At 45.7% G+C, this 12578-nt stretch overlaps 1 protein-coding gene across 1 annotated transcript; it reads right to left on the minus strand.

Moving 5' to 3' along the window:
* Positions 1 to 2260: 2260 nt before the first annotated feature.
* LOC124145947 (mucin-6-like) lies at positions 2261 to 6571 on the minus strand. Its single transcript, XM_048390361.1, has 2 exons — positions 6538 to 6571; positions 2261 to 5610 (listed from the first exon to the last, which is right to left on the minus strand). Exons 1-2 carry the CDS (start codon positions 6569 to 6571, stop codon positions 2261 to 2263), a joined length of 3384 nt encoding a protein of 1127 aa, XP_048246318.1.
* Positions 6572 to 12578: the final 6007 nt, after the last annotated feature.

Here is a 12578-nt window from a genome sequence, read left to right on the forward strand (position 1 = left end):
GATCTACTTTGAGTAGATAATACGAGTAGTGCACAGTGAACGCGCGTGTGTGTGTCTGTCTGTGGGTGAGTTTGTGTGTGTCAGTCTGTACGTCGATGTGTCGTTTGTGTGAGTGAGTGTGTCAATCTGTCTGTGGATTTGTGTGGGTTTGTGATATGTGAGTGTGTGTGTTTTATATGTGAATATGTGTCTAGTCTATGCATGGGTTAGTGTGTTGTGTTTGTGTGTGAGAGAATGTGTGTGTGTATGTGTGTGTGTGTGCTAAAAGTTGGTGTGATAAGCATAAGTGATGGAAATCGAAACTGCCTTGTTTTCAAGTTGTTTTTGTAGAGTTGATTTGTTGTTTAACGCCAGAAGATTGCAACTGCAGACGACGGCCTTAATGAATCAATTCATAACCAGACATATTTGTGCTTGATATTATGAGCGAGATCCTACGCAACCGAGTATGACCAACCGAACCTTTTGACGCCTTGCACAGGTACAGCTTACTGTTCTAACCAGGAAGCCTAACGGGATAACACAAATGTTATTAATGTATGACTTCTAGATGTTAACACATGCCTAGAGGATACCTATCCTGATTTTATCACTGTCTCTTCCAGGGGTAGAATAGGTCTTCAGCAATCCACGCTTGCTGTAAAAGGCGTCTATGCTTGTCGTGAGATGCGACTAACGGGATCGGCTGGTCAGGCTCCCTGACTTGGTTGATGCATGTCATCGATCCCAATTGCGTGGGTCGATGTTCATGAAGTCAATCACTGAATTGTCTGGTCAAGACTCGATTATTTACAGACCGCCGTCATATAGCTGGAATATTGCTGAGTGCGGCGTTAAGCAACAAACGAACAAACAAACAAAACTTAGACACGTGATTCGTGGTGTTCCACCCTTAACTTCGAATACTAATTCTTCATACAAGGCCCTATCAACCTTCTGGAAATAGCCCTTGCGACAAGCTTTGACATAAACTATATGTCATTTTATTTGACGTTCCTGAAGACCATGTTTTAGGGCAAGATCTGAGGTCTGACTTGGCTTCAGTCACAAATGTTTTCTGCAAGATGAACTCAATTTGCAGGCTGTATGGTGGATCGTATTTGTTGAGACTTTGAAGTTCAGATTAGGTGTTCCACGAAGGCATTTGGCTGTGAGTGAGTGATTTTATTGATGAATAAAAAACCTTTTTTGTGAACGAAATGTGTCATGTTCTTTTCTGAGGATGAGAAGAAACCATCTATCAAACTTTGATTAAAATATTCTGCTATGTTGTTTTGAAGATTTGCTGTGAATTCATTGTCATTGGGTGACATATATAGTGATTTACTGAATATGGGAGCAATGTGGTTGTGGGCGGAAGACACTTAAATGTGTGGGATGCCGGATGTGGGAGGATAGCGGATGTTTTGTGATGTCAGGTTTTGTGTGATGCCAGGAGTAGGAGGATACAAAATATTGGAGGATGCCGGATGTGAGTTGACGTTGGTAGTGGGTTGATGCTTGATATGGGGAGAATCTGGATGTAGGGTTTCGTCTGTTGCAAGAAGAAGGATGACGCAATATATTGGGGGAATGGGATGTGTCATGATCAGTTGATACTGGTTGTGTGCTGATCCAGGTTGTGGGTTGTTGCTGGATGCTGGCTGATGCTGGATGTGGGGTGATGCCGAATGTGGTGTGATGCCGGATGTGGTGTGATGCTGGATGTGGTGTGATGCTGGATATAGGGTGAAGCTGGATGTGGGGTGATGACGGATGTGGTGTGATGCCGGATGTGGTGTGATGCCGGGTGTGGTGTGATGCTGGATATAGGGTGAAGCTGGATGTGGGGTGATGCCGGATGTGGTGTGATGCCGGATGTGGTGTGATGCCGGATGTGGTGTGATGCTGGATATAGGGTGAACCTGGATGTGGGGTGATGCCGGATGTAGGAGTATACCAGATGTGGTGTGATGCCGGATGTAGGGTGATACCGGATGTGGGGTGATGCCGGATGTAGGAGTATACCAGATGTGGTGTGATGCCGGATGTAGGGTGATACCGGATGTGGGGTGATGCCGGATGTAGGAGTATACCAGATGTGGTGTGATGCCGGATGTAGGGTGATACCGGATGTGGGGTGATGCCGGATGTAGGAGTATACCAGATGTGGTGTGATGCCGGATGTAGGGTGATACCGGATGTGGGGTGATGCCGGATGTGGTGTGATTCAAGATGTAGGGTTATGCCAGATGTGGTTTGATGCCGGATGTGGTGTGATTCAAGATGTATGGTGATGCCAGATGTGGTTTGATGCCAGATGTGGTGTGATGCCGGATGCAGGGTGATGCCGGATGTTGAGTGATGCTGTTGATGGGGTGATGCTGGATATTGGGTGATTCCGGATGTGGAGTGATGCTGGGTATGGGGTGATGCTGGATATGGGGTGATGCTGGATGTTGACTGATGCTGGATATGGGGTGATGCCGGATGTAGAGTGATGCTGGATATGGGGTGATGCCGGATGTGGAGTGATGCTGGATATTGGGTGATGCCGGATGTGGGGTGATGCTGGATATTGGGTGATGCTGGATATGGGGTGATGCTGGGTATGGGGTGATGCTGGATATGGGGTGATGCCGGATGTGGAGTGATGCTGGATATGGGGTGATGCCGGATGTGGAGTGATGCTGGATATGGGGTGATGCCGGATGTGGAGTGATGCCGGATATTGGGTGATGCCGAATGTGGGGTGATGCTGGATATGGGGTGATGCTGGATATGGTGTGATGCTGGATATTGGGTGATGCCGGATGTGGGGTGATGCTGGATATGGGGTGATGCTGGATTTGGGGTGATGCTGGGTATGGGGTGATGCTGGATATGGGGTGATGCCGGATGTGGAGTGATGCTGGATGTGGGGTGATGCTGGATGTGGGGTGATGCCGGATGTGGAGTGATGCTGGATATTGGGTGATGTCGGATGTGGAGTGATGCTGGATATTGGGTGATGCCGGATGTGGAGTGATGCTGGATATTGGGTGATGCCGGATGTGGGGTGATGCTGGATACGGGGTGATGCTGGATATGGTGTGATGCTGGATGTGGGGTGATGCCGGATGTAGGGTGATGCCGGATGTTGAGTGATGCTGGATATTGGGTGATGCCGGATGTGGAGTGATGCTGGATATGGGGTGATGCTGGATATGGTGTGATGCCGGATGTGGAGTGATGCTGGATATGGGGTGATGCCGGATGTGGAGTGTTGCCGGATATTGGGTGATGCCGGTTGTGGGGTGATGCTTGATATGGGGTGATGCTGGATATGGTGTGATGCTGGATATTGGGTGATGCCGGATGTGGGGTGATGCCGGATGTTGGGTGATGCCGGATGTGGAGTGATGCTGGATATTGGGTGATGCCGGATGTGGAGTGATGCTGGATATTGGGTGATGCCGGATGTGGAGTGATGCTGGATGTAGGAGTATACCAGATGTGGTGTGATGCCGGATGTAGGGTGATACCGGATGTGGGGTGATGCCGGATGTAGGAGTATACCAGATGTGGTGTGATGCCGGATGTAGGGTGATACCGGATGTGGGGTGATGCCGGATGTAGGAGTATACCAGATGTGGTGTGATGCCGGATGTAGGGTGATACCGGATGTGGGGTGATGCCGGATGTGGTGTGATTCAAGATGTAGGGTTATGCCAGATGTGGTTTGATGCCGGATGTGGTGTGATTCAAGATGTATGGTGATGCCAGATGTGGTTTGATGCCAGATGTGGTGTGATGCCGGATGCAGGGTGATGCCGGATGTTGAGTGATGCTGTTGATGGGGTGATGCTGGATATTGGGTGATTCCGGATGTGGAGTGATGCTGGGTATGGGGTGATGCTGGATATGGGGTGATGCTGGATGTTGACTGATGCTGGATATGGGGTGATGCCGGATGTAGAGTGATGCTGGATATGGGGTGATGCCGGATGTGGAGTGATGCTGGATATTGGGTGATGCCGGATGTGGGGTGATGCTGGATATTGGGTGATGCTGGATATGGGGTGATGCTGGGTATGGGGTGATGCTGGATATGGGGTGATGCCGGATGTGGAGTGATGCTGGATATGGGGTGATGCCGGATGTGGAGTGATGCTGGATATGGGGTGATGCCGGATGTGGAGTGATGCCGGATATTGGGTGATGCCGAATGTGGGGTGATGCTGGATATGGGGTGATGCTGGATATGGTGTGATGCTGGATATTGGGTGATGCCGGATGTGGGGTGATGCTGGATATGGGGTGATGCTGGATTTGGGGTGATGCTGGGTATGGGGTGATGCTGGATATGGGGTGATGCCGGATGTGGAGTGATGCTGGATGTGGGGTGATGCTGGATGTGGGGTGATGCCGGATGTGGAGTGATGCTGGATATTGGGTGATGTCGGATGTGGAGTGATGCTGGATATTGGGTGATGCCGGATGTGGAGTGATGCTGGATATTGGGTGATGCCGGATGTGGGGTGATGCTGGATACGGGGTGATGCTGGATATGGTGTGATGCTGGATGTGGGGTGATGCCGGATGTAGGGTGATGCCGGATGTTGAGTGATGCTGGATATTGGGTGATGCCGGATGTGGAGTGATGCTGGATATGGGGTGATGCTGGATATGGTGTGATGCCGGATGTGGAGTGATGCTGGATATGGGGTGATGCCGGATGTGGAGTGTTGCCGGATATTGGGTGATGCCGGTTGTGGGGTGATGCTTGATATGGGGTGATGCTGGATATGGTGTGATGCTGGATATTGGGTGATGCCGGATGTGGGGTGATGCCGGATGTGGGGTGATGCCGGATGTGGAGTGATGCTGGATATTGGGTGATGCCGGATGTGGAGTGATGCTGGATATTGGGTGATGCCGGATGTGGAGTGATGCTGGATATTGGGTGATGCCGGATGTGGGGTGATGCTGGATATGGGGTGATGCTGGATATGGTGTGATGCTGGATGTGGGGTGATGCCGGATGTAGGGTGATGCCGGATGTTGAGTGATGCTGGATATTGGGTGATGCCGAATGTGGAGTGATGCTGGATATGGGGTGATGCTGGATATGGTGTGATGCTGGATGTGGGGTGATGCCGGATATGGTGTGTTGCCGGATGTTGAGTGATGCTGGATATTGGGTGATGCCGGATGTGGAGTGATGCTGGATATGGGGTGATGCTGGATATGGTGTGATGCTGGATGTGGGGTGATGCCGGATGTAGGGTGATGCCGGATGTTGAGTGATGCTGGATATTGGTAGATGCCGGATGTGGAGTGATGCTGGATATTGGGTGATGCCGGATGTGGGGTGATGCTGTATGTGGTGTGATCGCGGATGTAGGGTGAAGCCGGATGTAGGGTGATGCCGGATGTTGACCGATGCTGGATATTGGGTGATGCCGGATGTGGAGTGATGCTGGATATGGGGTGATGCTGGATGTAGGGTGATGCCGGATGTGGAGTGATGCTGGTTATGGGGTGAAGCTGGATGTAGGGTGATGCCGGATGTGGAGTGATGCTGTATGTGGTGTGATCGCGGATGTAGGGTGAAGCCGGATGTAGGCCGATGGTGGATGTAGGCTGATGCTGGATGTGGAATGATGCCTGATCTGGGTTGATGCCGGATGTGGGGTGATGCCGGATGCTCGGTGATGCCGGATATGGGGTGATGTCGGGTGTGGGTAAGCGCTCATCAGATACCAGAACTATTCACTCGTTTCATAAAATTGGAATAAAAGGGGGCTCGTTTAGTATTCTTTCATACCACATGACCACAAGATCCACCGATTGTGTTAGAAGGTAGAAACCACATGGCCCCAACTGCGCCGAACTTGACTGATACTGGAAGGGAAGGAAAACTCTGGTTTTCAGTAAAATGACAAGCTTGCCTCGTCCACACGATGTTAAAACATATTTTAGCCGAATAAAAATAGCATTAGAGGAATAAATATACGGAATTTCTCCTCTGTAAGATTTAAATCATGGAACTCATGTTGTAGCTTCATGATTTTTTAATGTTATGGTACATTCGAACTTCTGAACAGGGTAGACACCATTGCTCACATACACATATTCAGCTGCTCATTTCGGACTAGTGGTCATGTAAAAATAAATAGTCCGACTGGATTGTTACTAGGCTCTCCTTGCCGCTCTAGAGACCGTGTCTATCCCTGCATTAAGCACGTTTCTCAGCGTTGTGGATAGAATTGGACGACCACCTACGCAGTATGCGTCGAGTTGTATCTTCTGAAACTCAATTATTCTGGTTTATTAGACAGTGAGTGACACCAAGACTGAATCGAAAGTTTCTCAAGAGCTGAAGAAACAACTTTCGCCCACTCACAAAAAACAGAAGCAAAGCAGTTGAAAACGTTAAATCATTAGAGGTATTCAAACGTGTATCTCTGTGATATGAAACAATCTGGATAGTAAATCCCCGTGTAAATATATATAACAATACATGCGCAGTGGTCAGAATGAAATGATGGCACTGTGTGTTTATGAAACCTGTACCACTTGCCGTCAGTGGCAGTCGGAACCAGCACATTATTGTCCTAAACAAACAAGTGAAGATCCGGGGTAGAATAGGTCTTCAGCTACCCATGCTTGCTGTAAAAGGCGACTATGCTTGTCGTAAGGGGCGACTAACGGGATCGGGTGGTCAGGCTCGCTAACTAGGTTGATGCATGTCATCGGTACCAATTGCGTGGATCGATGCTCATGATATTAATCACTGCATTGTCGGGTCCAGACTCGATTATTTACAGACCGCCTTCACATAGCTGGAGAATTGTTGAGTGCGGCGTAAAACAGCCAACCAACCAACCGTAAAGTCATTGAATTGCATGCACCCTGCTTCCGGAAACTGACCGACTGATCTCCAATTTTCTCGGTTCTGTCGACAAGCATGAAGTATTGATGGCCATTTTAACCGAATGTCCACACCGGAAGTGGAGGAGCCCTGGATTGCTGCAGTGCGGACAGGTGAGTTGTTGGAAACTGTCACATTGAAATACTTTCATCCATGACCTTTCGGGGGATATTTACAGGTACTTGTTCGAGTGGTCATGAAGGTCATTCTTGAGACATCTTCAAACAAAGCTGCTGTCAGTACGTTAATGACCCCGCTCCTCCAGTCATCCAATCTCATTAAAAACAGATCTTAGTTCTCGCTATCGCTAAACAAAGATCTGACGACATCCCATTACGGGTTACGCCAGAACGACCTTTCATCCGACCAATCAGAGCGTCGCTTACCAGATTATGAAAGTGACAGACGGCATGTGTTTTCTAATCATGCAACCTCGAAATATTTTACAAAGGGTATTCCGAACGACAGTTACGGGTTTTATGATTATCCATACAATCTAGGCCATCTATAAGTCATTCCAGAACGTTCTGTTTATCAGTTTTATAATTTTTAATCGAGAATACGTCAAAATATGTTTCGAAGCGTAGTCGCCAGTTTGAAACTAGTGTCGTAAAGCTCGGGAAAGCTGGCTTCTGATTGGCTAATATCGATTTCTTGTCAGTCATTTCATTGATCGGTCAAAATTCGCGAAAGGTCGTTCTGACGTGACCCGTAATGGGATGTCCTCAGATCTTTGTTTAGCGGTAGCGAGGACTAAGATATGATTTTAATGAGATTGACAGTCTTAAGGCTGTAAACAAGTTTTGTAAACGGACATCCCTGACCTTTCAACTGAGTGTGAATAAAGGCAGTTATTCATATGTCACTTCGAACTTGCTCCGTCTGTAGCCTTGGTGTTGAAGACAAGTTTTGATTTATGTTTTTCCCCAGGATGTAACAAATCAAAAACGGACTACTTTCCCACCTGGTGATATTTATGTCGATCTACAAATAATATGTGTGTCTTCTGGCATTCAAACATTATATATATACGTCATGCTTTTATATAACCTCGGCTGTTGTCCTGCTACTCCAGAAAGCATGGGCGTAGTTCACTGTGGAGACTTGTGCACGCCAGAAACCTGTGATTGTGGTTTCAAATCCCGGTTCGCCCCGATTATGTTTCTAGGTTTGTCAGCACCATACCCGTGCTCGTGGGTTTCACCGAAGTGGTAAACGTCTGAGACCTGCATCACTTGGGGCTTTCCTCCTACATTAAGCTGACACGTCGTGATATAACTGAAATACTGTTAAAAGCGGCGTTGAACCAAAGACACTCACTCACTCACTTGAAACTTCGTATACTACAATAATTCGTAATATGCCTGTATGCCTATGTAACTCGCTCATAATAGGACCGATGGTCTTTCTTACTTTAAGGGCCTATTGGTTAAAGCGTTCGCTCGTCACGCCGAAGACCCGGGTTCGATTCCCGACATGGGTACAATGTGTGAAGCCCATTTCTGGTGTCCCCCGCCGTCATATTGCTGGAATATTGCTAAAAGCGGCGTAAAATCAAACTAACTCACATTCTTACTTTAAACCGGTGAATTGACTTGCAATAGATACTAGCCCTTGAATAGGGCAAGGTTCGTTATCGATCACATGGGGTCAACCGTTTTCACCACCATCTAACGTCCAGTATCAAATATCCGCAATTAGTAGGTAATGGCACCGTGCATCGCTTCAGCATTAGCATCACATAACGAGTGATTTTCGCGGTATTTGGCTGATACCTTAGTGTTGTTTCAGTAGAGCACTGGCGCCCTTGCCGAATGTCAGAACCACTAAACGTGTCACAAACTGATAAAGAGCTTAAATACATCCCAAAACAAGTTCATGTGTATTTGATGCTGACTTAATAAGACGGTGAGGATTATGTCCCTCATACATTGTAAGTAATTATAATGATTAAGTGGAACTTGGGCCAAGTCCCATGCCACTTTTAAAGTAGTGTTGCTTGTACAATTAGGCAGAAGGGCGTTATCTGTGATATACATACGTTTGAAGTGTCACTTAAACCAACGAGATGGAAAGAAGTTAAGCCGTTACCAGGGCATAATTTTTCAAATGTGTTTTAAGGTGATACATAATTTAGGATGAAAGACTCTTTTGTCTTCTCTGGGCATTACCTAACTGAATTATTTGGTAGGCACCACTTGACAATAAAAAAGCTTTTTCTTCTATCATTTATTGATGCAACAACTATTTCGAAAACTCGTTTCGCAACTTTAGGTCACACCCAGGCCGACGAATGTAGCCTTCTTCGATGAGCAATGAAATATTTACTGACATCACGGTAATAGTTAATTCGATGTTTTAACGGGATTAATTAATTATTTTTTTTCAGTAAATTAGGCTCTACATGGAATGCAAGTGTAAAGTTTTAGATTAACATTAAAAGAAACGACGGTAACACGAAAAATATACATAGTCTCTTCTTGATGAGGGCAATGTTTGCTTATGATATTGACGTGATTGCTAAATATTCTCGATGTGGTCCAGAAGAATGGTACGCAATGCATTTCGCCAAAAATGTCGCCAAAACGCGAAATGCAAATACAAGGCAGGTGCGAAGCACACTGTTCTCATTGTTTCCCATATAGTTCTTGGATATCATATTCAATATGCTATAAAAATATAGAAAACCTCAACTCCAGAGAACTCCAGGCTCCGAGACAGATTCCATTGGTCGTAAACGGTAAAATCGTGAAGACAATAAAACGAATGGATCACTGAAATTAATTGATGACACCAGTTGTTCAGCATGTTACATGTAGGTATTAAGGTGCGCAGGTTCCAAAGTTTCCATGGTTTAAGTAGATTCCCTCGCCGTAGACTTAAAATTATATATAATTTCAACCATTTCACACCAGGAGTCGTAACATTGATGGCGGATGGCGGATGGATGCTGCATGGGGGAGGTAAGCCCAACATGACGACATGTATAATAGTGAAACGTTGGAGCAAGGTAACGATCTGTCAGACGACAAATCCTAACCTATGCGATCCTGTAATCGAAACCTGACCAATTCTTTCTAGCACGCTTGTATATGCTGATCCAAAACAGTTAATTTTTATGAGAGAGAGGGAATTCGACCGCCTGAGACACTGTCAGCGATATCACGTTTAGCGACAACACGTAGTACCTCTGAAGGATTCGAACACGGCTTTCTGCACGGCGTGAGAACTTTCCACCCACTTGTCTATTAAACCTCCTTAAATGACGACCAAGCGAAGACTGTGAGATGTGGTGAAATGGGGTTTAATGCTGCGTTCAAGATTATTTCACACATGCGACATGCATGAACGTGTACCTCACACAGACAGACCTTAGTTTTATCCCTTTTATGATGAGCGCCAGGCAGGGTAACAACAAGTGCCATATTTTTACGTATTCATATAGCCCCGACCTTCCTCTTCGGACAGACGTTCTAGCAACTAGACCACGTAGGCGGTCACTAAGGAGGGATGAAAGGAACAACCATCTACAGGATAGGCTCTTATACCCTATAACCATCGACAGGATAGGCTCCTATAACCTATTACGATCTACAGGATAGAGTCTTATACTCTACAACGACCTACAGGATAGGCTGTTATACCATTCAAGGACCTACAGGATAGGCTCTAATACCCTACAACGATCTACAGGATCGGCTCTAATACCCTACAACGATCTACAGGATCGGCTCTAATACCCTACAACGATCTACAGGATCGGCTCTAATACCCTACAACGATCTACAGGATCGGCTCTAATACCCTACAGCGATCTACAGGGTCGGCTTTCATACCCTACAACGATTTACAGGATCGGCTCTAATACCCTACAACGATCTACAGGGTAGGCTCTTATACCCTACAACAATCTACAGGATCGGCTCTAATACCCTACAACGATCTACAGGATCGGCTCTAATACCCTACAACGACCTACAGGATCGGCTCTAATACCCTACAACGATCTACAGGATCGGCTCTAATACCCTACAACGATCTACAGGATCGGCTCTAATACCCTACAACGACCCACAGGATCGGCTCTAATACCCTACAACGATCTACAGGATCGGCTCTAATACCCTACAACGATCTACAGGATCGGCTCTAATACCCTACAACGATCTACAGGATCGGCTCTTATACCCTACAACAATCTACAGGATCGGCTCTAATACCCTACAACGACCTACAGGATCGGCTCTAATACCCTACAACGATCTACAGGATCGGCTCTATACCCTACGGTATTTAAACATGGACATGCAGCATATCCGTTTCGATGAAAACATCTGCTTGTTAATCGTTGATATGACATAATCACGTAATCATAACCAACGCGGAATATGTGTTTACTCAAATAATATTGTATCTTCACTTTACATTATACCCGATAACGTCGTTTAACGAAAATGAACAGCGATAATTTCATTTTACGTCGGCTGTAACAACATTGAAACAATACGGGGGAATACAAGAATTGTTTCACCCATGTGTCCTTTTTATAAGCATCTTATTACATCCTGATTCTACTTTGGTACAACGCTCTACAATACCACGGGGACATTTTAGATATGAATAAGTTTAAAGGCCGGACAAGCCGGAGTATATATTACTCTAGGGTAACAGCGGCACTGCGGTGCATTACAGAATGAAAAGAATTTGTGGCAATATAAACAATAGGGGTCATTAAGTTGTCTTTATGTTGTGAGGGACAGGATTGTATTGTTAGAACTTTATTTATTGGTTATTTGGCATAAACCTTTTTCAGCTATTTTCGCTATATACTGGTAAATACGTTATACACAGCTGTACTTCAGTACTGTGCTAACAATAATATTTAATGAACTATCAGGGAATGTATGATTGAATAGGTAGGTTGTGATATGGACTACAATCTTAAGGTTGCTTTGTTTTTGTGTTCAGCTTGAACCGTTTCAACGTTCAACTCATTTCTTTAACGTGCTGCAACACATCAGGACAACAGAATAAACGTGCTCAGTATAAATACCCTGTTTGTCAACATTACATCAATAAACAAGAATAGTTTTTAGTTTGGATGTAATGAATGTCTTGATGCGAGTGCCTCGTATACTTCAGTAATTTGTAGCGTAATACCAAATCGTTGTGTTTAAGTATTGAGAGATAAGAGTTAAGGCGCTGGAGTTAATGCCTTGATATTGGCGTTAGTTCGATGCCTAATTACATTGCTCAGATTTCTTTCTTTAGACCATAGACCCGTGAAGATCCGGGTTGGAATAGATCTTCAGCAACTCATAGTTGTCGCAAGAGACGACTATCGGGATCGGGTGGTCAAGCTCGATGACTTGGTTGGTGCATGTCATCGTATCCCAATTGCATGGATCGATGCTCATGGTGTCAATCACTGGATTGTCTGGTCTAGACTCAATTATGTACAGACTGTCGTCATATAGCTGGAATATTGCTGAGTGCATCGTTAAACAACAAGTAAACAAACAAACTTTAAGCTTTACTGTAGTGTTAGAACGTCTTTCCTATATGTTTTGTGTGCTGTCCCTATTTCTCTACTCATTATAGCATCTTTGAAGTAGCATCTCTTTTAGCAATATTCAAACCATACGAGGACACACCAGAAATCAAACACGGGTTTTCGGCTTAA

Source organism: Haliotis rufescens, unplaced genomic scaffold (assembly GCF_023055435.1).
Source record: "Haliotis rufescens isolate VD_foot unplaced genomic scaffold, xgHalRufe1.0.p SCAF_9, whole genome shotgun sequence".
Taxonomy (NCBI): Eukaryota; Metazoa; Mollusca; class Gastropoda; order Lepetellida; family Haliotidae; genus Haliotis; species Haliotis rufescens.

Excerpts from the sequence above, each read along its gene's own strand:
- LOC124145947 (XM_048390361.1), bottom strand. The coding sequence starts at position 6,571 with ATGTGCTGGTTCCGACTGCCACTGACGGCAAGTG. Across the intron at positions 5,611-6,537 it reads ACTGCCACTGACGGCAAGTG|CATCAGCCTACATCCACCAT; the intron begins GTACAGGTTTCA and ends TTCCACATCCAG.